At 52.1% G+C, this 27,934-nt stretch overlaps 1 protein-coding gene across 8 annotated transcripts in view; it reads left to right on the top strand.

Annotated features, from left to right (window-relative positions):
* Nucleotides 1-24,465, top strand: part of CTNND2 (catenin delta 2) — a 902,659-nt gene extending 878,194 nt beyond the window's left edge. For all 8 annotated transcript variants that reach the window (XM_055141787.1, XM_055141773.1, XM_055141779.1 and 5 more), the window contains 4 exons: nucleotides 10,997-11,123; nucleotides 12,412-12,543; nucleotides 17,170-17,243; nucleotides 23,286-24,465. In XM_055141787.1, the coding sequence (XP_054997762.1) occupies nucleotides 10,997-11,123; nucleotides 12,412-12,543; nucleotides 17,170-17,243; nucleotides 23,286-23,546 (594 nt within the window). In that variant the 3' untranslated portion in view covers nucleotides 23,547-24,465. The remainder of the gene's footprint in view (nucleotides 1-10,996; nucleotides 11,124-12,411; nucleotides 12,544-17,169; nucleotides 17,244-23,285) is intronic.
* The last annotated feature ends 3,469 nt before the right edge of the window (nucleotides 24,466-27,934 follow it).

Genomic DNA, 27,934 nt, shown 5'->3' with positions numbered 1-27,934 from the left:
GCATCGGGAGGAAAACCTGTTCTGGATTTTCTTTCCGCTTCTGAACCTGGTAGATTCCGTCTGCCTGGGAAGAAATCCTCGTCTCGAGGTCAGTAATGCATGTCAGAGGGAGGAGGCCCAGGGTCATTGCTAAGAGAAAGAAGCAAGTGTCCGTGACGACGTCCCCGCCGGGAGGCGCCGGGAGGGGAGTTGGGGACGTGAGCTGCCCCCGAGCGTCAGGGGCTTGTTCCCCGCTTTCGCTGAGCCTCTGTCGGAACCAGCCACGCACCTGTCACCAGACGGCTTTGTTCACGCCCCGTTCTGCCAACACAGGGGAAATCTCCAGGAGACACTTCAGGGAGGAGGACTGTGGGGACACGGCTGCTGAGCTGACCTGGGAACGGCACCGTCACTGAGACCGTCGCCCTCGCCCGGAGGGTCTGTGCCGACTCAGTGGCACTCTCTGGCCCATCCCAGAAAGGAGCCTCCAAGGGGTCAAAGTTAACCACCTACCTCGCAGGAAATCCCAAATATCTCCTGAAGCATGAGCCGTGGACTTGTACCATGTCCCTTTTCTGCTTTCATGTCCGCCAGCTGCCCCGAGCTGCCCCCTCTGTCCCCTTCTCAGGGTCGGCACTGGGGGACGGACGCATCACTGCTCCACGGTGATGTCAGAATGTCCTGAGCTCACAGCGCCACCCTTCCCCCGGGGCCATGCACCACCCCCTTCCATTCCCCCACCCCCCTGCTGGCACAGGGGCACTGGAGGGGCCCAGCCCTGATGGACCCGGGGCGGGCAGGGTGTCTTGTGGGAGTGAGGGGTCCTCTCCCCCCTTCCCCTTTCTCCTGGGGCTCTGCCCAGGCTTGCGTTTAGAGAGAGGGCATGTTTGGTGAGCTGCAGATGCAAGAACATGAGAGCCGGGGCTACAAGCTTGGACGCTTGAAGGGGTCAGCCTGGGGGCTGTGAAGGGGTCAGCGCCAGGGCCCCAGGCTATAGGGTGCTGATGCTTCAGGGGCCGGCTCCCGTACAAGGTGGCTTAGGGGCACCCGGAGGCTGGGCCTCCCACTGACAAGGACAGCCAGGGAAGGGACCTGGGGATGGAGTCCGCACCCCAGGTGGGCTGAGGCTGCAGGTACCATTTTGCCTAGACCCACGCAGCCGTGGGCCCAGTTTTCTGTCTTAAGAGAAAGATGGCAGGGCTGGAGTGATAGGACAGTGGGGAGGGCATTTGCCTTGCACGCTGCTGACCCGGGTTCTATATTCCCGGCATCCCATAGCACCACCAGGAACAATTCCTGAATGCAGAGCCAGGAGTAACCGCTGAGCATTGCCAGGTGTGACCAAAAGAGCCCAAAGAAGATGCCGAAGGCAGATATGATGGCACTGATCTGCTCCTCAGAACTCAAATGAAAAAAATGACAGGATTCTGCTATGTCCCCTTGTTCTAGCGCAGCAGACTAGGAAGGACTGTAGTGGCCAACGCTAATGCCGTTAACACCAATTCACTTGATGCCGCTGGTCCTATCACGCCTAGTCATGTATTTTCATAAGAACAGATCCTCGCACCGTCTTTCACTGAGTCCAGCTCGCACTGACTGGGCAGCACTGTGGCACGGTGGCCTCCCCAGGCACCAGGGCTTCAGAGCTCGAGCAACCTGGCCATGCCTCCCAGCTGGGGCGGCTGACGGGCTCGCACTCGTCTGTGCTGAGACGTCAAAGCACTTTGCCCAGCGCTGGGAAAGGAAATGTTGAGAACACGGCTACAAGTCTTCCCAAGCCTCAGCCGCATCATGTATTCGACATTCATGATCTCAGGCCCGGGTCCCACACGTCTCCTATTTGCATAGCACAAATCTGAGCAACACGAGTAACAGTTGATGGGTTGGCAGAGGAAAGCGAGTGCCAGGTGGGGAAGCTGGCAGATCGAAGGTGTGGACGTGTATGATTGAATCACATGGTGACTGTTGGATAGTCAGGTATGATTGGGACTGGGCTGGAACACAGGGGACCCCATTTTTCTCAAGTCGGGACCTATTTTTGTCTTGTGGCCATCATCTTGAGAATAGCTTCTCTGGGGTTTGGAGATAGTGCAGCAGGGAGGAAGTTTACATGCAGCGGACCCGGGTTCGATCCCCGGCATCCCATATGGTCCCTGAGCATCTCCTGCAGTAATTCCTGAGGGCAGAGCTGGAAGCAGCCCTGAGCACCGCCAGGTGTAGCCTATAAAAATCAAAACAGAATGCTATATTTGCCGTTTACACACTGGAGACAGGGATGTCCTGGCCTCCTGGGCCCTTTCAGAGGTGCTCGGGACCCTCTTTATCCTCACGCCCCATTCTCAGGGGTCCCGGGCTTGCTTGTGAGCAAGCCCAGCTTTTCATGGCATCACATGGGCACTATTGAAAGACCAGGCCCTACTCTGGACGGGTTAGACCCCAGCGCGGGAACAAGGATCCAAGCATTTCAAATTTCAAAACTCACCGAGCTGATGGGGTCGTTTCTCCCTCCACTGAATAGAAAATAATTAATGGAGGCAAGATTAATAAAATTATACTACAGCCCCCAGCTCAGCTTCAGCCTGGGGTTGTTCTGACTTAGCCAGGGAGTGAAAGCTCTCCGCGTTCAGCACAGCCAGGGGTTGGGTTCTTTCTCCAGGCTGGCAGTCTGCGGTGTTAACCGTCTCGGAGGAAGCTGGGCCACCTGAAGCAGGCCCACCCCTGGGCCTGTGCACAGCAGCTTCCAGGGACGGGACTCTGGGCGTGCTGGGACAGAGGGGGCTGACCGTGACGTCACGTGGACAGGCTGTGCATTTCCCTCTGTTGTCCCTGGGTTTTCGGGTCACAGCATGAACGCACAGTCAGAGAGACAGTAATGCCAGTGCAAAGGAGTTTTATTCCAGTTAACTGGGGTCAGCTCTCTCACCCACAGGGACCCGAGCCTCCAAGCGCGAGCAGTTTATATAGGTTCCAAGACTGAGCGAGCACTACGATAGCAGTGATCGAGCAACAGTTGTCAGCGATTAGTCAACATTTGATAATCGTCAGTTTCTGGCTGTTCAAAAAAATGGACCTAGTGACCCCTCACGAGCAGTCAGATGACCTGGCAGTTCCTTACCAGAAATTGCAAGTTCAGTTTCTGGAAAACAGAAACTTGGGCCGAGGCAAAACTGAATGTTCTCTGCGGGCTGTCATGGCTGCGGTCTGGCTCTGGGTCCGGCTGTCAGGTACCTAACACCACTACCTTCTTTACAACATACAGGAAGTTCCCCCAACCTGTAGTAACAAAAACTGGGTGGTTGCTTATCTTTGCTCGAGCAGGCACCAGTAACGTCTCCATTGTGAGACTTGTTGTTACTACTGTTTTTGGCATATCGAATACACCATGGGTAGCTTGCCAGGCTCTGCCGTATGGGCGGGATACTCTCGGTAGCTTGCCGGGCTCTCCGAGAGGGACGGAAGAATTGAACCCGGGTCAGCCACATACAAGGCAAACGCCCTACCCACTGTGCTATCACCCCAGTCCATTTTTTTTTAAGTAAAAACAGATGTTATTTGGAGGATTTTGAGGAGAGAGAAGGAGGAAGATAAAAAGAGTTACACGCTCAAGAGAGAGAACACGGGCTTCTTCCAAGGCAGAGAGAACCCCACTACATATCTCAAGAGGGGGCATGTGGGTGGCACATGCTCGGGCACAAGCATGGACACAGATCTAACGTCTCCAGATGCTGACCCCTGGGATCCTGCGGCTTCCAGAGCAGAGCCCTGAGCTCGTGTGTCATGGGAATCTGGTGCCCTTGGACCTGAGCTGTCAGTGACAGGGTCTTGGAGGTGCTGGTCGATGGTCATCTATTAATCACCGAGGGTGTGGCTCAGAGGCAAAGTGCTTTCTACATGTGGGAGAATTCTCAGTTCCATCACTGTCCAAATGAAATAGATCATTTGGATTTCAGGGGCCTCGGAACACGTACGAGGAGATTGGGCAGGGTTAAATGACTGCCCACCTTGTGGACAAGCTATGAAGCTCAAGTGATTGCGAGACCATGAAAAGGAGCGTTCATTACCCAGAGACCGTGGCCCATGGACAGAGCCGATGTAGATGATTGTAGCTCAGGGGAATAATTTGTTTCCTGAAGAAACACAGGGGGAACTTTAACACGGAAGGTCGAACTGGTGAGAGGAAAATGGAAAAGGAAAGGAAATCAGATTGTTCCTGGTGGCAATTTAAAGTGCAATGACTTTGAACTTCTCTTCTCCTTTGGATTTCTATCTCTAGATGCTGGGGACAATTTAACAATCTTCAGTTTTAAGTGTAATGTGTTAAAAATAAAAACCAATTTGAGGTGCAGATATCATATCACATTTTTGACAGCCTGGCCGGGTCTGGAGCTGAAGGGCACGCTTCTGGGTCATTCTGATGGAGGGAACGGACAGCCAGGAAATAGCATCTTATCACCGCTTTTAAGGATTAACGGCCCTTCCCTCATTACTGGGGCTGGTCTTCGTTCTTTTTATTCCCAGAGCCTTCTTATCTAACCCCGAAACCGAGGGGCTGATGTGAAAAGATGTGAAATATGTTTAAACACCAGTAGAGGAGAATTCGGGCATGAGGGGGTGGAGGTTCACCTCTGACCTACGGAGAGTCACAGTTCTAAGGGAAAGCAGTGATCAAAGAGGCAAAAGTGATGTAGAAGAAAAGGATAAGTCCACCCCACCTGCGTGTTCTTATGTTCACTATTCCTGAGCTCTGTGAGTTGTGCTGGGCCGTATTGAGTCATAAGTGGGTCACAAGCTGGTTAATCTCAGGCATGGTCATGGCTTCATGGATCCGAGGATGACTGTGAGTTAAGCAATCACTTTCCATTCCCCTATTTTTTAAATGGCAAAGTGTATTTTTAATGAAAGGACTCAAAGTCTCGTACAAAGGCATTTGGGGAGAGCCATGAGATTGAGCGTCAGCCAGGGAGTTCCTCAGCGTACTGCAAGGTGTGTTGATGGGCCTCACGTGATCTCTAGCATCGGCATGTGCGGACCTACACACTGTCAGAATTCAAGGCACGAGCAGTGGGGCCTGGTTGAAGTTCTTCAGCGCCTTCCTTGAGTGAGAGGGAAGCGAGGGCTGGAGCCGGAACGGGAAACTGACCTCCTCGTCGGCACGTTTCTCCAAAGACCCCAGACTAGGACTGTGGAACATTCTTTAATGGGGATTTTTCACTGGAGCTCTGCTCTGCCTCCCCATGCCCTCCTGCCCTAAGCCTTTCTCTCTCTCCCACCTCCCTGCACCTTCTTCATCCTCTTGCGTGAAGCTGTGGGCCGTGTGCAGTGATGCCTGACTCGGTGCATCCCCAGAGTCTGGCGCACATCCTTCCTCATCCTCAAGTACCTTCCATCACCCGGAGCAGTTTCCGCAAATGCCCTCTGGGTCGTGCTCCTGCACCTTCAGCACTGGGTCTCAGGGAGGATGTAGCACTGTCATGTAGCACTGTCCTCCCATTGTTCATTGATTTGCTTGAGCGGGCACCAGTAACGTCCCCATTGTGAGACTTGTTGTTACTCTTTTTGGCATATCGAAGACACCACGGGGAGCTTGCCAGGCTCTAGGAAGCTCACAACATTTAAAAATTGTAATATTCTGACACCTGATTTTGATTATAATCATTATTTCTAGAAGTAAAACAATTATCAAGATTATTATGACAAAGAGAAGAAAGAGCATGGGCTTCTCTAGAGGGGAGACGGCCACGAGAGTACAATTCAAGTTGATATGTGGTCTAAATACCTAATTTTTAAATATCAAGAAATCATGGGTATGAGATATATTAAAGGTTCGATAACAGCATATTATAACAGTAAAATTGGAATAATCTTCTAAAATCATGCATGAATTAATTCTTTTCTATACTGGGAAAAATAAAACCCAGTGCATCCTTCTCATTTTCTTCCTTCATAAGCAGTTTTATTTTTGCATCCACTTTCCTGCTATTTCGAGAGCTGTGAATACTTACATGTACTTACACGGTCCCAGTGTAATCTAAACATTATGAAATTTGACTTGCTGAGCAAAGCATATCTCCCATCACCTGCACGAGGAAAGTGCTGAGTCACCCTTCATGTCTTATTACAGTCGCGGCTCTTCTCTATCTAGCATCGTCTCGTCCCTGTGAACAGATCAAACTCAGCTACTGTTCTAACGGGGGGGAGGTGCCTTTCTTACCTTTAATGGCAAGCGGGGAAGTGTTACTGATTCATGGCCAAAGAAGACAAGCTTTTGATTAGAGTGATTTCCCGGGCCTCCACTTGAACCTCCAAGTGAATCTTCTGAATAGCGGAGAGACATAATCAAATGCTTTCCCTGCCTTGGACCAAATTAAAGACTTTTGCCATCAGCGTAGCAGTCACCCCCCAGAAGGAAAAGGATAGAATTTGAATAGTTTTCAATGAATGGGAAATGGCCCACACTTGAAACCTATCCCATCCTGCAGGTGCCTTTGGGAGTCAGCTGCCGCCACCCTCTAGAGAATTTATTTCTTTTTATTCTTTTTTTATTAATTTATTCTTTTATTGAATCACCATGTGGAAAGTTACAAAGCTTTCAGGCTTAAGTCTCAGTTATACAATGCTTGAACACCCGTCCCTTCACCAGTGCACATATTCCACCACCAAGAATCACAGTATGCCCTCTAGAGAATTTAAGGGGCACACACAGTTCCTTCCTTGTCACCCCAACACCAACTTCAACCATGTCACACTCTTCTGCCCCCTACAGAGGCTCCCGGTGCATTTTCTTCATCTCTCATTACTTCAGTGGATCCTTCCTCTTTCTATTTTATTTTATATTTTGTTTGGGGCCACACCCAGCCATACTCAGAGCTGGCTCCTGGCTCTGTGCTCAGGGATCAGTCCTGGCGGGGCTCGGGGGCCTTCTGGGGAACTGGGGATCGAACCCCAATCAGCTAGCACCCCTCCTGCTGTGCTGTTACTCAGACTCTGGATCCCCCTGTTTACCAACTTCCCTCCGCCATTTCCCTTGCTCCCACGCATTGCTGGTCTTTTCTCCTCCTTCCTCACACGAGAGACTAGAACGTCTCTGGACCTGCCTCTTCTCACCCCACTCCCAAGCAGCCCTTCCTAATAAAACTCTGCCAGAGGCGCACCATCTTCCCTTCCCTGACTCTCATCTCCTGCTGAGCCTATGTGTGTGGCATGTTTACTAGCCTGCTGGCCCTTGTACCCTCCTTCTCTTCCCTGCCCTGCTGCTCTGTCTTCCTCTCAGAGATTCCTATTTCATATTCCCGGCCTACTCCATACATTGCTATTCCCATTCTGTTCCTATTCCATCATTCCTATTCCTGTTCCGTTCCTTCTCCATACATTCTGTTCCTATTCCGTTCCTATTCCCTTCCTCTAAACACTCGGGTACCTCAAGGTTCGGCCCCGTCGGCATTGCCGTCTGCATCCATACACAGGCTGTTCTTCTGCTCCCCACATCCCCCCACCCCGTATGTCTACGCTGAACTCGAAACCATGATCTCGCGCCCTGACATCCCCAAAACTTTGATTTGCAGATTCTGATTCTACTCAATTCTCTCCCATGTTTCACGGGCATCTCAAACCCAGCCTGTCTCACACAGCTGTGCTGATCTCCTCCCCTGATACTCTTGTCTCAACCAATGGGCTCGCCAGTGCCCATCACTCTCGCCAGGGGCCGTCAGAGTAAAGCCTGAGTCTCTCTCCTCCACCACCACCCGAGCCATTCGCAAGAGCCCCGGTACAGATCCCAGATCTCCCCACCGCAACCCTCCAAGCTGCCACCCAAACCAGGGTCCCTCTGGCCCCTCTACTGCAGCTGCTACACCGATGCCCCAGTTTCCATGGGAACAGTGCTCCCTTACCTGCCCTGGGTGCTCAGCTTCCCAGCTTGCTGCCCTCCTTCTGTGGAGGGTCTTCTGGTGCTCCAACTCGTGCTCCCCTCGTGCTCTGCCGTTAACTCAGGAAAACCCAACCTGTGTCTTTAGCATCTAACACCTTGTCTCCCCCACTGTCCCCACTGCACAGTGGACTCTTCCCAGAGCACTTAGCCCACCATCCTCCCCGAATCAGCAACCCCCACTTTGCCCACCCAGCTGCCTCCACCCTCCAATCTGTCACTGCTAATCGGCCACATTGGAGTAGTATTTTGTGTGATCCGTGAACTGCCTGCAGCTCTGGGCACCTTCTCCATGACAGGGGGATAATGAAACGATCCAGCTCAGGGGGTTGGAAAGAAAACCTTGACATGGAACCAATTCTCAGTTGGTGCCGGGCAGCCGCTGTTTCTGAAGCAGTGTGGGGACTTCCTGCTGCCCTCGTACCTTCCCTAGCCCTCTGTACTGTGAGTGACAGGTGTGTTTGCTTCAACAAGCCACCAGCAGCACTGGAAACTTCAGTAGAAAAAATACTGAGAGGGGCTGGAGTGATGGCACAGCGAGGAGGGTGTTTGCTTTGCATGCCGGCCAACCCAGGTTCAATCCCCAGCATCCCATTTGCTCCTTCGAGCACTGCCAGGAGTGATTCCTGAGGGCAGAGCCAGGAGTAACCCCTGAGCATCTCCGACTATGACCGAGAAAGACAAAGGAAAAAGAAATGCTGAGAAGCCAAATGCAACATCTCATATTCCCAGAATTTTCTGTGATCTACCTTGAGAGACACATAAAAGGGAAAACTTAGGGCCAAAGATGTGTCTTTGTAAGTAGAGCACATGCCCCACATGTGTGAGGCTCTGAATTCCATCCTCCATGCCACCAAAAACACGCAAACAGCAGCCACACTCAGTCCCCTTAAAGCCTATATTCCCGCCTCCTTGTCTCTTCATTATTAAGGTATTTCAAATGAGAATGGTTTGGGCAGTAATTCTTGAAAATCACACGTTCCTTATCTTATCTGTGTTGTGCCCAGATAATCAGACAGGAATAATGGAATAGATGGAACAGGAATAATGGAACGGGAATAGATGAACTCACAGATCTTGAAAAGAGTGCGAAATTTGTCCTTTACTCATCTTCATCTATTTGTCTGCAAAACATTCTTTACAGAGAAATAAATCCCCTCAAAGTCTAAATATTATCATAAAAGGCTGACACCGTTGCGAATGGTGCCCTCTGGAAGGCAGGAATGGGTTTTGGGGGGGCTCCTCCTAGTCACACTGGCCATACTACTTGGCATGTTTCTCTGTGGCACAAACTCAAATTAAGAATTTAAAAGAGGAGGGGGCCAGAGCAATAGCACAGCGGGGAGGGTGTTTGCCTTGCACGAGGCCAACCCGGGTTCAATCCCCGGCATCCCATATGGTCCCCCAAGCACCGCCAGGAGTAATTCCTGAGTGCAAAGCCAGGAGTAACCCCTGAGCATCGCTGGGTGTGACCCAAAAAGAAAAAAAAAAGAATTTAAAAGAGGAGCAGTAAGCAACACGGTGCAGAGGAGGCATGCCTGGCATGCACTGAGCCAGGGCCCATCCCTGGCACCACGTGGTCGCCAAGCCTGGGGGTTACAGCCCTCAGGGGCCTCAAGAAGCATCACATGTGGCCCTGGAGGCGCCCAGCACCACCAGGACAGCCCAGTACCTCCAGAATTCTGGGGCGCAGGCAGCGTCCCTCGCTCAGGTTCTTGCCAAAGTGGGAGGCCCAGACCAGCATCCTTGGTACACTTGGGGAACCCCCCTCCCAACCGAAAAGGGAAAAGGATCAGAAAGTAAAACTTAGACATCTCGCAGGCGCTCTCGGTCCAGTGGTTGGCCATTTGCATTTTCTCTGGTTGCTTTCTTTGTTTTTGTTTTGTTTTTTTTTTATTTTTTTTTATCTTTATGGGTCATACCTGGCGATCCTCAGGGGTTACTCCTGGCTCTGCACTCAGGAACTCAGGAATTACTCCTGGCGGTGCTCGGGGAACCAAATGGGATGCAGGGAATCGAACCCGGGTCAGCCGTGTGCAAAGCAAATGCCCTCCCCACTGTACTGTCACTCCGGCCCCTTCTCTGTCACTTTCACAAAATCAGCCATGATGCATTTCTGCAGCTGCGCCGTGTGAAAGAGTCTGTATGCGCAGGTGACAGAAATAGCAGAAGGCTCGTGGAGAAGTCGCCGGCAGGCAGTGCCTGACCCTGCTCAGAATTGGGGGTGGGGAATTGTCATCCTGGGGCCATGCAGAGATTATACTGGTCTCATGGGGGGGAGGGGTGGGGGGTTCCCTGGAGCTGGCGGAGGAGAGCACTGTGGCCTGTTGCTGACAGCAGCCCCGGAAACTAGAGCACAAGCCCCTCTGGTCGAGATGTGGCTCAGCCGCACCTCACTTGCCTTGCGGGGACGACCCCGGATGCCATTCCTGGTGCTGCAAGAATTAAACTTTTCTTCCTGCTTCTCAAAAGGATCTCAGTGTCAAATCCGGTAGCCACTTGCCGCGCTGGCTGCCGAGCACGTGTCCTGTGGCCGATGCGCGTTAGGGAAATAGTTGTTAAGAAAAGCCACGGGACAGCGGGGCGGGGGGCTTGCCTGGCTCACAGCTGGCCTGAATTCAGTCGCCAGCACCCCGTGTGGCCCCCTGATCCCCACCACCCTGATCCTGACTCGGTGATTCCTGAGTGCAGAGCCAGGAGGAAGCCCTGAGCACTGCCAGATGCGACCCTCAAACCCAAACCAAACAAAGCAAAAGCCTGAGCACTTTCAGAGGGCGCCCGAGGCTCGGATCCAGAGCAGGTGGGCTGAGAACAGAGAACTCCAGGGTCCTTCGGCCCTTCCTGTTTTCGTAAATGGAAACTTCTGGCCCAAACCAGCTCGCGCAGAGACCCCGGGGGGGCCCCATCTGGGGAGGAAAGCCGGCCCTTCCCGCCTGGGGGACTGAAGGGAGCCAGGGGGGACACCCATGCCCTTGCTCCTGCGGGCACCCTGGAGACATGTTTCTCCTGCTCACCTGCGGGGCGCTTGGCCGTGCTCTCGCCCGCGAGGGCCGGCCCTACCCTCCACGTCACGGGGCACACCGTCTCTTGCAGGATGGATGGTCCCAATACCACTTCGTAGCCTCATCGTCCACCATCGAGAGGGACCGGCAAAGACCCTACTCGTCCTCTCGCACACCGTCCATCTCCCCCGTGCGCGTCTCTCCCAACAACCGCTCAGGTAAGCGCCCGGCTCTTTGCCCGGGCAGGGGCACATGTCCCACCTAACAGGTTTCTGACCCGCGAGCAGGCACCACCCGCGTGACATGCGTGTCAGGGACACACGCACAGGTGGAAGCCAAACGTCCATGGCTTTCCCACGAATGTTTCTCCTGGTAAAAGTCACTGGAGTTGCATGTTATTGATTGTCGGGGTGGGGGCGGGGGTGAGGGGTGGGGAGTGGAACAGGGCCATTTATTCCTGCGGAGTGACACCTGGGCGCGGGTTTCTTCTCTGTCCCACACTGAAAAAGCAGTTTATGATGACCTTGAAACCAGTAAAGAATCATCAGTGAACTTTTTATGACCAGTAACAATGACCATAAGTCATTCGATGTAAATTTGTTCCTGATGTCACATTTCCTAGCTCTTGAAGTTCCGAACAGACTTCTCTAGACAGCCTGGAAGAGACCTTGACACCCTTTTTTGCCTTCCGCTATAAAATGCCAAATTTCGGACAGAGACAAATATGAAGGGACCGGAGCGAGAGTAGAGCCTGTAGGGTCCCGGCCTTGCACATGTTCCATCCCCAGCACCCCATAGGGGTCCCCGAGCCCAATCACAGGTGATCCCTGAGCACAGAGCCAGGAGTAAACCCAGAGCACTGCTGGATGGGGCCCCAAAACAAAAAGAAATGGAAACTATGAGGCCGTCATTCCTGCAGAGTCCGCACTCTCTGAACTATTTTGATTTGTCTTTGGGCTTTCACTGGGAAAGGAAGCTCGAATCCTTCATGGCGAGCATGTGGGCACACACGCGTGTGTCCACACACCCGCTTAAGGCTTTTGTTCAAGGTCAGCCTCTCCTTGTCCTCTTGCAGAGCCTCTTTCTAGAACGGCCCCTGGGATGCCTGGTGGAGCATGTCCCCGGGAGGATGGCTCCTCTGCTGGGAAGTCTGTGTCGTAAAACATCTCCCCGTCCTTCTCTGTCGGTGCGGGAGGAGAATTCGAAATGAAAGGGCCATGCTGGCCGGACACAAGCCCCCCACCCCACAGAAGCTTCCGGTTTCCGTGCGTTCTTGCTTATAAGCCAGAGTCTACCCGAGAGAAACTCTCCTTCCTGGGTGCCCCCTTGAGGCGGCCTTCAGCCCTGCTACTCGTCCTGTGTGTCCCGTCTTAGTGGGCAAAGACCAGGGCCGTGCAGACACACTGATATGCACGCGTGTACCTGTGGCCTCGCCGAGCGTGGGCGAAGCTGGTCCAGCTGTGGCGTGACACACGGAACGTCACCCCTTCTGTTTCCTTCCCACAGCAAGTGCCCCAGCCTCACCTCGGGAAATGATCAGCCTCAAAGAGAGGAAGACAGACTACGAGTCCACCGGCAACAACGCCGCCTACCACACAGCCAAGGGGGAGCACACGTCCAGGAAGGACGCGGCGACAGGTGAGCCCGGGCGGGGACAGCAGGCAGGCCGCTGAGCCCCCCGCCGGCCCCGGGGAACCAGAAGGTTCCTAAGATTCACAGAGGAGGGGTGGCAAAGAAGCTGTGCCTCTTTTGCTTTTTCTTGTTTTTTTCTGTTTTTTATTGAGTCACCATGAGAATACACAGTTACAAAGATGTTCGTGACCAGGCTTCAGTCAAACAGTGATCCGGCATCTGTCCCTCCACCACTCCACCAGTGTCCACTCCTACCACCGGTGACCCCAGTCTCCCTCCCACTCCCCCTGCTCCCCAGCCTGCCTCTATGGCTCTCTGACAGGCACTTTCCTTCGCTGGCTCACTCTCTCTCTCTTCTGACTCTCTCTGTCTGTCTCTGCTCTTTCTCTCTCTCTCTTTCTCTCCTGTCTCTCTCTGTCTCTGTTCTTTCTCTCTCTTTTCTCTGTCTCTCTCTCTCGCTCACTCTCTCTCTTCTATCTCTGTCTCTGCTCTTTCTCTCTTTTCTCTGTCTCTCTCTGTCTCTCTTTCCTCTCTGTCTCTGTCTCTTTCTCTCTCTGTCTCTTTCTCTCTCTGTCTCTTTCTCTCTCTGTCTCTCTTCTGTCTCTCTCTGACTGTCTCTGCTCTTTCTCTCTCTTTTCTCTGTCTCTCTGTCTCTCTTTCCTCTCTGTCTGTCTCTCGCTCACTCTCTTGCTTGCTCTCTTGCTCTCTCTCTTCTATCTCTGTCTGTCTCTGCTCTTTCTTTCTCTCTTTTCTCTGTCTCTCTCTGTCTCTCTTTTCTCTCTGTCTCCGTCTCTTTCTCTCTCTGTCTCTTTCTCTCTCTGTGTCTCTCTTTCTCTCTCTGTCTCTTTCTCTCTCTGTGTCTCTCTTTCTCTCTCTGTCTCGCGCGCACACAAGCGCGCTTTTACCATGACCAGCTGCAGAGAATGCACGAGAACCAATGACCAGCCTTTCCTAAAGAGACCTGGGTCTTCTCTGCCCCTCCTTCCTCATCCCTGCCCCATTCTCCTCAGCTGGGACTCTCGGCGGCCACCATGGGTGCCGGTCCAGTGTGCCAGGAATCAGCTTGGCTTTAACCGGCCCTTGACTTCTGCCTCTCCGCTTGGGCTGGGGCTGCTATTCCCATTCCTCACTCCTTCCTGGCTCTTCCTCTACACACACACACCCCTCCCCAGTCTACCCGGTTTGGCTTCTGTCAGCAGCAGGACTTGGGGGTATTGTCACGGGGGCACTAGTGCCTGAAGGGACACTTATTACCAGGTCATCCAGAGTCTACACCCGTATGGGCCTCCTGGCAGTGCAGGCGGGGCCTTCCTGAGCATGATCAGGGCTCGGTACAGCCAGGCAAGGTTGTTCACACCTCGTGGCGCAGCGGGTTCCAATCCCAGACACACGGTTGAGACGCTCTTAGCAGAAGACTCGCAGGAGCGTGAGACTCTCTTATTGAAAGATACAAATTGGATGATTTATGAAGATCGTGCCTAGAGTCAGGCTTTAATTGAAGATGAATCCAGAGGCAGCACTGTCCGTGCTCTGCGTGGTAACTCCAGAGTGGCCTAAAGCAGAATTAAAACCCCACCCTGGGCCAGCCCCCGCCCAGTGTCCGGTCCTACAAGGGCACGTCACCCCCTCACTCCTACAGTGGCTCCCGAGCAAACGCATCGTGGAGGACACACCTGATTCTTCTCATGCCTTGGTGCCTCCACAGGCCCACACGTGTTGCCACCGTTGTACATGAGCTTGAGCAGAGGCAGTAATGAATCTAATGCTAAGTCCCTGAGCCGAGACTCTGAGCCAAGAACCCCATCGGTACTAATTATCATGGAGTGGTAGCAGTACGCAGTTCACCTGACCCATGTGCCCTGAGTAGGCAGTTCTTACTGCCCTGAGTAGTCACGTCACTGGTAGTCTGGGTTAGCCAATCAAAGGTTATAGTTCTAAGGATAATTAGGAAACCAGGCATGATTCTTAAGGTTCAGCTTTTCTCTTTGAAGTCAGTCAGCAGCCCAGTCGAATCATTGAGACGTCTCCCAGCTATTAGTGTGTTCAGGTCCAAGTAGTTCCAGTGGTTCGTGATCTTTCTCTGCATACATAGGACAGTAAATAAATAAATAAATAAATAAAATCTAATCTGTTCCGAGATGTTTAATCTTGCTAGAAAATGACAGGGATCGTGACAGCGCCAATATTGAGATGGATGCCATGTTTCAAACTTATTTAGAGGCTTAAACAGCTCGGCTCTAACTTACTTAAAAATGCAATTCAGAGCTCCGCTATCCATCATGTAGCAAGCCTCGGAGAACACTGAGGTCTTTATTGAATCATCTGTTTACAGGGGAATATTTCTCTCGAGCCAACAAGAGCTGTGTAAGTGTCCGTTGTTATGATCACGGTGATGTAGTTGGGAAGGGCTGGTGGTGGCCGTGTAGTGGGAATGAGGGTGGTGACGGTGCCGAAGGTTGGCGTGATGGAGGTGGTGGTGGAGATGGTAGGGTGGCGTGACTGAGGGTGAGTGTGAGTGAAGGTGTGGAGGAGGTGAGGATGGTGACTAAGAGAACAGTGTTGGTGGTGAGACTCACTCTGGTGGCGTTTGCCACCATCTTTGGTCCTGGGAACACATCCCCAGCCTAGCCAGGTGAGTCCAGTATTTCACAGAAGGTCACGTGGATTCCCTTGTCCACCCTGCAGCAGCGTTTGCCCCGTGCCCACCACTCCAGTGTTTGCTTACAGATCACATGGCTTCTGGCGCCCGCATCGAGATTTTTTCCCTCATTCACAAATCGATCCAGGAACTACTTACAGGTTATCGAATCTCTGGATAACAGCCACCTTCCTTGTTTCTAAGATCTCAGAGGGTGTCCTGTCACGTCCCCCAAAGCAGTGGTCCATCTGCTGTGACAAGACCCTGGATAACCTCAACCCCCAAATGCAACAGATAAGAAGTGAGAGCCATATGCTCTCCCTTGCTAAGCCTCCGAAATGCAGGTCCAGTGAGGTTTTTAATTCCAGAGACCCTTGCGCCCACCTGTCCTACATTTTCTAGTTCAGATGAAATCTCCTAGACTGTCTTCTCTCCTTACTGGTGCTCTGCCCCGGTCTCGACAAAGTTATAGTGCCCGTGAGCTATTGGTTGCATACACGGGACTCTTACGACTGTTTCCTGCTGTCTGAACACACCCTGTGTTCAGAACACGCATCCGAGGAGGGCCGCCTGGCCCCAGATAACACACAGCCTGGCTCTAAAGTCACCTGGACAAGTGGAACTTTTCCACATGCCTTTCTAGCAGAATGTCACTGCTGTTTTCTTCAGCATCTCCTGTACACCTCGGAAAGCCAATCGCACTTTCAGTGTCCACTCATGTGAAAAGGCAGGGGCGGGGGTTGTGTGGGAGCCAGAATGCCAAAAAGAAGCATTTCCCTGGGTGCCTGTCCTTAGTCGGACGCACAAGGGCAGAGCCCCCAAGTGTGTGTGGGTGTGTGCTCTTCGGATCAATCACGTTGACTGCTAGTGACCACATCCCAGTGGCCTGTGGGGATAGTTGGGGTAGCCTCGTCCATCAGCCTGTGCATGCTGGAAGCCAAAGATAAGCCCTTCACTGCATCTCGAGTTACTGGCCACGGTCAAGGATAAGCGCATCATTGTTTCAGGGTCTCTTCCTCACCGGCACTCCTCTGCCCTACCCCCTGGACATGGCCTGAGCCAGGCCCCAGGTGAGGGTAGGGGTGAGGACATGGGTCCCAGATGTGAGGACGATTCCTGAGGAAGGGTCCCAGGCGAGGACCATTCCAGGCGAGGGTGAGGGCGCCAGGGAGGGAGAAGGCTTCCGGGTGAGGGGTCAGCAAACGGGCCTCCTCTCCTCGGCTCTGCAGGCCAGACAGGACAGATGGAGGCCCGGCCGGCGACGGTGTCCGACAGGCCCCAGAACCGCAGCGGCCCACACGGGCCCGGGAGACGCAGGTGCTGCTCGCCGCCTGGCCTCTGGGCCCCGAGAAATGCGCTGCCTGAAAGATGACGGGGCACTTGTGTGAGCTCAAATTAGAAATGTCATTCCCTGGGGGCTGGAGTGATAGCACAGCGGGTAGGGCGTTTGCCTTGCACGCGGCCGACCCGGGTTCAAATCCCAGCATCCCATATGGTCCCCTGAGCACCGCCAGGGGTGATTCCTGAGTGCATGAGCCAGGAGTGACCCCTGTGCATTGCTGGGTGTGACCCAAAAAGCAAAAAAAAAAAAAAAAAAAGTCATTCCTGTCGTTCCCCAGCTAGAAGCAGAGCCGCCGGCCTGGATCCCTGCGTGCTCCGGGCGGGTGGCGGGAAGCTCTGATTGAGTAGCCAACAGTAAAGCTTGTGTGGTGGCCGTCTGCTTCCCACATCTGCCCGGACCCCACCTACGACGATGTGAGCATCACGCCAGAGGCTGGCACGCCCTGGGCCTTTCACAGAGTAACTGGCCTCTTCCTCAGTGCCTGCGTGGAAAGCCAGGCCCAAGGAACTGCCCATCATCATCGTCATCGTCATCGTCGTGGGAGGGCCAGGCCAGCAGCTGGCCGCCTCAACCCCTCACCCGCCTTGGACACCTTGGGCTGTTGTTCTCCGTTTCGTTTTGACTAATGCTTCTGTTTCACTTTTGCTTTCAGCTCAAAACACTGGAATTTCCACCTTGTATAGGAATTCATATGGTGCACCCGCAGAGGACATCAAACACAACCAGGTAAGGGGGGTGCAGAGTCCGGGGGCTACTTTCCCCTCTGACTGGGGTGGAATGTCCCGGAGGTGGAGGAAGCAAGTGAACTGAGGGGTAGCTAACCCGTAAGAAAGTCTGAACCCGAGATGAGGTTACCGTTGCTTCCCCTGCCCTGGAGGAAACCCTGGGCAGTGCTGGGGTGGGGGAATCTGGGGGCCTGGGATTGAGCCCCGGGTATGAGTGCAAGACGTGGGCTCCTAGGCAACCTGTCCAATGACTAACGAGAAGTGTGTTTCATCCCTTCAAAGTACTCAGTGCCTACGCAGTCTGCAGTCAGTCTTAGGGATGGCTGGCCTGGAGCACAATAAGGAAGTGAAGGATTATAATCACTAGGAGTGTTTCTCAATGGGGCCCATATGGTCCCCTGGAATCTCCCCCATGGGATACTCCGAAAGGGCCACAGCACAGGCTTAGGAGGCCAGCCAGTATGACCAGCAGGGGACCAAGAGCACCAGTTTGGAAGCACTGAGAAACCCTCATCTCTGCAGTAGTGGAGAATGAATGCATCACTACCACCAAGAGAATCTTCTGCCTTCAAAACCAGTACTGTAGGGCTGGAGTGATAGCACAGCGGGTAGGGCGTTTGCCTTGCATGTGGCCGACCCAGGTTTGATTCCCAGCATCCCATATGGTCCCCTGAGCACCGCCAGGAGTGATTCCTGAGTACAGAGCCAGGAGTGACCCCTGTGCATCGCCGGGTGTGACCCAAAAAGAAAAAAAAAAAAAGAACCAAATGTCACTCATTTCACTCTACAACGTCACTAGCACTGATCCCAGGGAGATGCTTCTTCATTTCTCTGAACTTGAGTCGGGTCTTTCATTTCTTTTTTTTTTAATTTTAATTTTTTTTCTCTTTTTTTTTAAATTTTTTTAATTTTTTTTTTGAATCACCATGTTGAAAGTTACAAAGCTTTCAGGCTTAAGTCTCAGTTACACAATGCTCAAACACCCATCCCTTCACCAGTGCATATATTCCACCACCAAGAACCACAGTAAACCTCCCCCTTATCCTCCCTGCCTCCCAGCCCCCCACCCCACCTGTGTAGTTGGTGAATTTCACTTTACTTTCTCTTTACTTTGATTACATACAAACAAACAAAAAAAATCACTATTATTGTTTGGAAGGGTCTTTCATTTCTGACAAAGGAATTGGATCCGGGTAGATGAGTGGTGTGTGGCGTGGATTAATCGATCAGTCGCTCGGTTGGTGCATCGGTCAGTTGACAGTGCTGGAGTGAACCAGTATTGAGAGGAGGAACTTAGCCCAGCAGGCAGCTCTTCAAGAACAGCAAAGGGAAACTGACTCTACCCCACGAGTCTGGGAGACTTAAATTGCGGATATCACAGACTACTCCAAGCGGCCCTCTCAGGCCTGCCCAGACTCCTCGGCCCCCAAAGGTCACCTGCTCTCTGCCTTGGTCCAGGTGGACGGAAACAGTGCCCAGGAAGCCACCACTCCCTGCCACTGAGCTGCTCTCCAGGTGGCAGCTGTGATGAAGTTCACTGTTTCTTTGAAGAAGGGGTCGATTATTCGTGTAAATCAATTACATATTAAAAGACGGAGTTTCACTTCCTTGCGAGAAGAATTATGTACAGGCCATTAGAAGCCTTCACTTACACACGGCGTGCTAATTACAAATCATTATCTATTAACCAAGACCAATTTCTCGAGGACATCTCCACGCTGAACCTTGGTTAAATTAACAGGGAATCGCTGACTGCGCTCCCGAGTGATCAAACTGTGGTCTGTAGGGGCGTCCCGTCATTCCCACTGGCCCTCCTTCCCAATTAGCGCTCGCTGCAGTGTCTCTGCACACCTGCCAGCGCGGTGCCACGGGAACCACCTCCTGGGGGGGACACACACCCCCCGGGCGTGGTGCTGGGGCAGTCAGAGGCCTGACTTGACCCCGCACCCGAATGCTCACCGTCCGTGCGAGAGCACTCGCGGGCTTTCTAACCTTAACACCAAGCAGAGAGTGGGGCAGAGAGCGGGAGTGGCCTTGAGGGGACGTGCCCCCCGTGTGGCTCACCGCAGTTAGGTCCCAGCATCAGGCGGTCTCTGAGTATTGCTCTGAGCACTTCAGTCCTGAGTCTCCCCCAGCACAGCAGAGCACGGCCCTGCGGGTCCCTGAGCTCCAGTGGCCTCACCCCTGTAGCTCGTACTGGGGCCCTCGTACTGAACCACCAGCGGCTTGGTCGAGAATCTGCAGGACTGGGGCCCTCTGAGCTCCAGAGTCCCTCCCCTGCCAAGGGCAGCGAGGAGGGAACGAAGTGCCGTGTCCCCGTCCCCAAGGTTCCTGTGACCCCATCTACCCCACAAGGTCCCCTCGCTTGGCAGCTTGCAGAGCCCCAGCATGGGAGCATGAAACGCTTCAGTGACTGGGAAGCCCCAGGAAGTGTAGAAAACCTCCCCTTTGCCAGGGTAATCGATAGCTCATACCCGCCCCGCTGTCTAGTGCTCAATCAAGTCTTCCTTGAAACACTTGGTTCCTCAGCCATGTGGAATATTTCTTCTTCTTGTTTGGGGGCCACGCCCAGCAGTGTTCTGGGCTCATTCCTGGCTCTACATTCAGGAAACACCCCTGGTAGGGCTCAGAGGGCCTTATGGGCTTCTGGAGATTAAAACTGGGTTGGCCACGTGCAAGGCAAGTGCCCTGCCCACTGTACTATCTCTCCAGCCCCAGCATGTAGAATATTTTGGACAGATTTATTCTTTTGAGACCTGGTTCTTTTTTTTTTAATTGAATCACTGTGAGATATAGTTACAAAGCCTTCATATTGAGTTTCAGTCGTATAATAATCGAACACCCATCCCTCCACCAATGGACATTTTCCACCAGTATCCCTCCTGCCACCCCTATTTAATCCCACCCCCCTGCCTCTATGGCAGACAACTTCCCCCATACTCTCTCTCTACTTTGTGGCATTATGGTTTGCAGTATAGATACGGAGAGGCTATCATGTTTGGTCCTTTATCTATTTTCAGCACACATCTCCCATCCTGAGCGATCCCTCCAACCATCACTGACTTAGTGATCCCTTCTCTATTCCATGGCTGCCTTCTCCCCCAGTTCATGAGGCAGGCTTCCAACTATGGAGCAATCTTCCTGGCCCTTGCCTCTACTGTCTTTGGGTGTCAGTCTCATATTATTTTATATTCCACAAATGAATGCAGTCATTCTATGTCTGTCCCTCTCTTTCTAACTCATTTCACTTGGCATGATACTCTTCGTGTCCATCCAACTACAAGCAAATTTCATGACTTCATCTTTCCTAACAGCTGCATAATATTCCATTGTGTAGATGTACCATAGTTTCTTTAACCAGTTGTCTGTTCTCGGGCACTCGGGTTGTTTCCAGATTCTGGCTAATTGCAAACAGTGCTGCAACGAATATACAGATGCAGATGTCATTTCTACTGTAGTTTTTTACACCCCCAGGATGTATTTCCAGAAGTGGTATTGTGGGGTCCTATGGAAGCTCAGTTTCTAGTTTTTTGAGAATTGCCCATATTGTTTTCCAAGAATCCTGGACCAGTTGGCATTTCCACCAACAATGAAAGAGAGCCCCTTTCTCTTCACATCCACACCAGCACTGGTTGGTCATGTTCCTTTAGATGTGTGCCAGTCTCTGTGGTGTGAGATGGTATCTCATTGTTGTTTTGATTTGCATCTCCCTGATAATCAGTGATGTGGAGCATTTTTTTCATGTGCTTTTTGGCCATTGTAGTTCTTTTTGAGGAAGTTTCTGTTTGTTCCTTCTCTATATTTTTGGTGGGGTTGGAGGTTTTTTTCTTGTGCAGTTCTACTAGTTGAGACCGGTTCTTGTGCAGGTGTGATGGAAGGGGTCTATGCCTCAGTCCTCCATAGGGAACTGATGGTAACTGACAGTAACAGGGACAGCTGGGGGGAGGCACTGGGTAACAACTGCACCTTGCTGGGCCTTGCTGTCGTGGTGTGGGATAGCCACACTCAGGTGTGGCAAAGCAACCCAGGAAGGGGGCGTTGGCCTGCTCGTACCTTCTCATCTACACCTCCCTTACCCTGACAGGTTACCTAGTAAAATGCTGCTGCTGCTGCTGCTTTCCCCCAAAAAGTTCAACATACAGTTGCCCCAAGACCCAGTCATTCTGCTTCTAGGAGCTTGACACCTGCCATTCCCTGTTAAAAAAGGGGGCCTTGAGCCGGAGAGATAATACAGTGGGTAGGGTGTTTGCCTTGCACACAGCTGACCTGAGTTTGATCTCCGGCACCCCATATGGTTCCCCGTGCACCGCCAGGAGTGATTCCAGAGTGCAGAGCCAGGAGTTACCCCGGAGCATTGCCAGGTGTGGCCCCAAAAGATAAAAAGGGTGAGGCATCAAGAGCTATTTGCATCTGTAGTCATAGAGCCCGAGGCAGCACTCACAGTGGGCAGGTGGGCCTGTGAGTGGGTGAGTGACAGCCACCGGGGTTTGCCCAGGCTGGAATATGGCTCAGCCTTACCTCCAGTGCTCAGCACATTCGCTGGAGCTCTACAGAACACGAAAGGAAGGCCCCACGCCACCAGCTGAGCTCCAGATGTCGGGCTGAGTGAAGGAGGTCAGACACAGGTGCTGTGGGGGGGAGCTCCGAGCAGTGAGGTCTCCGGTGGCCGGGTTCGGGGACAGGAAGTAGAATGGGGAGGGAGGGAGGGATGGGAGAGGAGTTTGGCATCAGGGGTCCAGCACCTCTTTGAGGAAGGGGAGAAAGTTCTGGAGAATGGAGAATGGAGATGGTTGCTGCCCTGTGACAACACTTGGAGCCCTGAATTAACCACTGAAAATTGTTAGAATAGTGAATTCTGTATCGTGCATATTTTGCTGTGATTTTTAAATTTTTAACATTTTATTATTATTTTCATATATATTATTATTAAATCACAGTGAGATGCAGTCACAAAGGACAAAGGTTTCGTGATAGGGTTTCAGTCATACAATGATCCAACATCCATCCCTGCACCAGTGCACATTTCCCACACCCAGTGTTCCCTATATCCCTCCTGCCACCCCACTCCCCACAGCCTCTATAGCAGGCTCTTTTCTTCTCTCTCTCTCTCTCTCTCTCTCTCTCTCTCTCTCTCTCTCTCTCTCTCTCTCTCTCTCTCTCTCTCTCTCTCTCTCTCTCTCTCTCTCTCTCTCTCTCTCTCTCTCTCTCTCTCTCTCTCTCCCCACACACACCCCCTCTCCCCTCCTTTGGGGCATTATGGTTTGCAGTGCAGATCCTGAGAGGCCATCATGTTTGGTCCCTTACCCACTTTCAGCACACATCTCCCATCCCGAGCCATCCCTTCCACCCATCATCATCATCATAATGGTCCCTTCTCTCTCCCAGCTGCCTTCCCTCCCAGTCCTTGAGGCAGACTTCCAACCTTGGACCATTTGTCCCTGGCCCGTGTTTCTACTGTCCTTGGGAATGAAATTAGTTTCCTACTATTTTACTTTTTTATATCCCACAAATGAGTGTGATCTTTTTTTTGGGGGGGGGAAATACCTCTTACCACCTGGGAGCTCCTCCAACTTTCCCGTTTGGGGGTAAATACTGATGGAGCACAGGGGACTGTGACGTCCTGGGGATCAAACTCAGCTCTCCTGCGTGCAAAGCAGGCCCTCGGTCTGTTGAACTCTTTCACCCACCACTGCCTTGGTTTTATTTTAATTTACTAACACTCACCCGCCCACGGGCGGCAAATCATTGCCAAGCACCAAACTCCAGCCACATTTCTCAGCCGGGCCACAGCCCCCAGACACACCCAGGGTCACAGATAAAAGTCATGTCAGGGGAAGGCTACACATCGAAACGGAGGGGCCCACCCATGGGATAGGGGGACCCTGAGAAGGAAACAAGGTCAGAGGGTGGAGATGTGCTGGTGCCGTGGGAGAGCAGGGGTGTGACAGCAAAGGCCACTGGACATCACAGCAGCAGCGGGCACTCCCGGGCTGGGTCACGCGTGGGCACGGAGAGGCTGGCTCACGAGCGTCTGCCCCCGCAGGTGTCTGCGCAGCCCGCCCCGCAGGAGCCCGGCAGGAAAGACTACGAGACCTACCAGCCTTTTCAGAACTCCACGAGAAACTACGACGAGTCCTTCTTCGAGGACCAGGTCCACCACCGTCCTCCGGCCAGCGAGTACACCATGCACCTGGGGCTCAAGTCCACGGGCAACTACGTGGACTTCTACTCTGCCGCCCGTCCCTACAGCGAACTGAACTATGAGACCAGCCACTACCCCGCCTCCCCCGACTCCTGGGTGTGAGGGCGCCCGGCCCGAGCATGTGCATGCATCTCCCACGAGACATGGCGTTTCTTTGTTTTCTTCTCATTTTACTTTTCTTCCCCCCACCCCCAACCCCCTGCAAATTTAGTTTGTTGAAAGCCTGTTTCCGTAGGAAGGCCGTGGTCAGCAGGGAGGACCTCTCCGGAGCTCTCTTAGAAAGCTAAATGACCCGAACCTGGAAGGCCGGACACCCAAGGCGGCCCGAACCAGGACCCGGCGCCCCTGTCCTGCGTCCGAGCAGACGTGCCCGCGTGGACCGTGGCCCAGGGCAGCAGAGACAAGACGGCAACAAGGGGGGGGGGCGTGTGGGGAGCCCCGCGGTGGGGCAGCTTCTCGCACACACTCTCGGGAACGGCTTCTCACGCTTTGTTTACTCTCTCCATCTGTCGTGATTCTAGGGTTCCAGTGCATCGGGGTTCCTCTGTACAGCGAGGTGTTTCTTGCCTTTTGTTAATGCATTGTTGTAAAGTATTTGATGTACATTACAGATTAAAGAAGAAAAGTGCATTGTGTATATTACACAAATGCCCAAGTGTTCCTCATCTATGGTTCTGAATATTGCTTCAATTTCAAACTTTTGAAAGATGTATGGATTTCCAGTTTTTTCCTTTTTTCTTTCCTTTCCTCCTGGTATGTTTTAACAAAAAAAAATGGGGAAAAAAAGGAATATTTAGCAGTATTGTTCGTTCTGATATGTGAATTTGTTTGTGGCAACTAAGCAAGGCATTCAGCAGTTTCTGACAATTAACATCCATCATTCCACACTCCGTGTCAACAAAGTGCTTTTTCACTGCCTAAAATTTTAGATGTAGATATTTGAAATAGATTTTTTCATTTATACCAGTTTTCTTTATGATGATACAGTGTTAAAAGAAAATAAATTACAATTGATCTGTCATCCATATTTGCTAAGAATGTCTATTTCCAAGGACCTGTCTTACAAAAAATACACATTCTTGCTTGTATGTCTGTGTGCGTGAGTGTGTGTATGTCCACCGATGTAGAGCAATGACCTGTGCGAGGTGTTATGTGGCTAGAAGCGACTTCATTTGCTGTCCATCTCGTGTGGTTCTCAGTACTCCGTCCATCCTCGTTTGTTCTTCTCGTCCTGTATCTCCTCACCATCTAGTGACTCAGGATATTAGGCCAGTTGAAGTGAAGTTCTAGGGTTCTCACCACGCACACATACCTGGACACGCAGTCCCGCTGCAGGCTCATCCCCTCTCATGCTTGCCGCCCTCGGAACATAACACACCATAGGCAACTCGATCATTTCACTTGGGGGCCAATTACTTGAAGTATCCACAGAAAATGTCGACTGCTCGCCTTATCCCCCCCCCCAAACTTTTCTGTTCATGTGGCAGGGAGCAGTAGACAATTATGGACTAGATTATTAAACCTGAAGCTAATGTTAGACTAGTGGTTAACAGAGCTAAGAAATAAGGCTAACCATTTAAAAGAACATGGGCTGTGGGTAACTTAGCTTTGCTCTTTAGATGCAAGTGACTGAGGCCAGTAGGTGCCTAGTAAATGTTCATTGTTCTTGGAAAAAAATAAAAAAAAAAGTAACAAAAGAAATTGGCTGCCATCTTCCTTTAAAACTTGCTTTCCCTGTACCTCACCTAGCTTAATTCAGCTCCGAGGAAAATCAAGGGTTCCTTCTCCAAATTAACAGCTACCCAAAGACTCCTGGTTCATGCATATTCTTTTGCAAATGAAGAGCTAATTTCCAGACCAGAGCTAGAGACAGCAATTTCCATACGAATGGTCCTCCTAATTAGGTGCAAGTTAGACCTTGTGGCATCCTTTCCAAGGACTCCACACATCTGAGTCCGCTCCCTGGCTGGGGGGCTGATTCAGCCTCTCTGAGTCCTAGGCGGCAGCTGGGATACAATGTTTCCTCTTCATCTCTCATTGAAGGACAGGCTGAAGTTCATCAACGCACAAGATCACCAGGTGGATGGGTCAGGTCCGTGCCACAGTAGAGAGCCCGGTCAAGGTTTCCAAAGGCAAACCACAGGGCCCAGGGCCTGGCTTGCGCCGTGCCGGGGGCAACTAATGCGTGTGCTGAGAAGTAGTCCTTCTCGAGCACCAGTTCTATCTCCTTTAGGGTTTTGAGTCTCGGTGGGCATGCAAGACAAGGACATCTGTGCCACAGGTGATTCTTGGAGCACAGGTCCTGCCACGTGGATGGTTTCGAGCTTCTGCCACCAGAGAGGGAGTTTGGGGAAGCTCCGAGTGTTTACGGCCAATCAGGCCAGTTCCTTTTTACACATACACAGGTAAGTAGGGAGAGGGAGAGAGAAAGGCAGGTGACGGGCGGATGGTTGAGCTCTACACTGAAACTTCATCACTGCAAGGATGGGAGGAAGAGAACTTCCTTTCCAGAGGTTGGAGTTTAGAGCTGCCCAGCAGAAGAGGCCAAGAGTTCGTGCCGGTTAGTGGCTTCCTGTGTCGCTCCATTGCATGGCTGCAAACGCTAGAATAACATTCAGGGAGTGGTTAGAGGAGGGAAGCCGCTGTGTTTGGATGGACCCTTGGCACGTCCCAGCAGCTGGGGGGAAATGCACTTACAACTCTGAGCTGGTAACCCGAGGCAGTCTAGCTGCTAGTAAATGCCGGCTCTGACATCGTGGCTTACCACTAGGTATTTGGCTAGACGGACATTGGGCTTGGCCTTTACAGCTGGGTGGCCACCCACTTTCTCAAGTGACCTCCTCGGGTGGGCTGGAATGCAGACGAGCTGGGTCTTGGGCTCTCACAGCCTGAGAGGGAAGGGCTGCATCTCTCCGGGGCTGACACATTTCCTCTGCAGGTTCACATCTGCTGTGCCCAGCTTTATTCCACAGTAGGTAAGACACGAAGGCTGAAGGCAGCTAGTGAACAGACATAGAATTGATAGATGAGCAAAGAGGTGATCGATGCTAGATAGGTGAGATTATTCCCAAGACTGTGAAATGTCCCCAAGCCTCCCACCCCCACCCCCAGTCTCCTGTGACAATAAAGGTGCAAAAATATGCTGATGGTGGATTCTTCATTCATAACATCAAGGTAACAGGAAAAAATTTATAGTGGAAAAAAAAACATTTGTTGGTTTTTGTTCTCCCTGTGCCAAAGTGACCGAACGTGGCCCTCAAGTCCCCTCCGGACCTTGGCCTGTCTGCTAGACTGAGAAGGGGGCTTTTCAGATGAAGCAGAGGGAAGGAAAGACACTAGAAAATTCCTTTTCCCTCTCAGTCTGGTGGAGGACCCTCTAGACGCCCCTTGTCTGTAGTAAGAGGCAAAATCCAGATATTGTGCATTAAAAAAAATCCATGTTTTTTACCTTGAGAGTTTTTTCTCATCAAGAAAAGATTGAAAAGCACTGAAACACTGCCGGCAACGTTCATCTTTAGAAAACAAGGTATGTTCTAGTTGACTCAGTTGTACCACCACAGCCTCTTCGACTATGAGTTAGGTAACCCCTCAGGCTTAAAGGAATGAGCCTGGCCCGGAAGATACAGCCTGGTACTAAGCGTCATGGCTAGCCTGTGGCCCATCCTACAGTAACACATCATGGCTAACTGTGGCCCATTCCAGTGTAGCAGTGTAGAAAGCCTTCCACGCCCATGCGGGGCTGGACTGTCACTCCGTGCTCAGGGCCGGTGCTCCACATGCACAGGGACCTGAGTTTGAGTCTTGTCCGCACATTACCACTGCCCCCAACCCTTCAGGCAGCACCATAGGGCCCCAGGGTGCTTCTTCCTCACGTTGGACCAGCTGACCTCTTGGCCAAGTATTTCTGGGATTGGCCCTCAGGTTCCTGAGCACTGCTTAAGAGCACCCTCAAAACCTCTTCTCATAAAAGCAGTGTCCAACTTGAGCAGCAAAGGATACTGGAGTTCACTGCATAATTGTTAGAGACCTTTTTGGGGGAGGAGGGGAGGAGGTGGGGTGTGATCATTTTTTTAAAAAAATTAGAGGTTAGGGGCTGGAGAGATAGCACAGCGGGTAGGGCGTTTGCCTTGCACGCGGCCGACCCGGGTTCGAATCCCAGCATCCCATATGGTCCCCCTGAGCACCGCCAGGGGTAATTCCTGAGTGCATGAGCCAGGAATGACCCCTGTGCATTGCCGGGTGTGACCCAAAAAGCAAAAAAAAAAAAAAAAAAAAAATTAGAGGTTAGAAAACAGTTTCTGGACTGAGAAAGGAAACAGATGTAATGGCTACAGTGAACTGTGGGAGATCTTGGTTTCTGGTCTTTTGGTCTGTTCTACTGTGCTCCGTGGGTAGCGGGGTCTGAGAGGGGCTCCCCGGGAAGGGAGGGTGCACAGCACAGGGCTGAGTCCCTGCTCTCCGCTGGGCGGGACACACATTGCTCTGAGAGC

This window comes from Sorex araneus, chromosome 1 (genome assembly GCF_027595985.1).
Source record: "Sorex araneus isolate mSorAra2 chromosome 1, mSorAra2.pri, whole genome shotgun sequence".
Classification (NCBI taxonomy): domain Eukaryota; kingdom Metazoa; phylum Chordata; class Mammalia; order Eulipotyphla; family Soricidae; genus Sorex; species Sorex araneus.
Note: the sequence above shows the minus strand (reverse complement) of the source record. Positions and strands in the feature narration are given on the sequence as shown.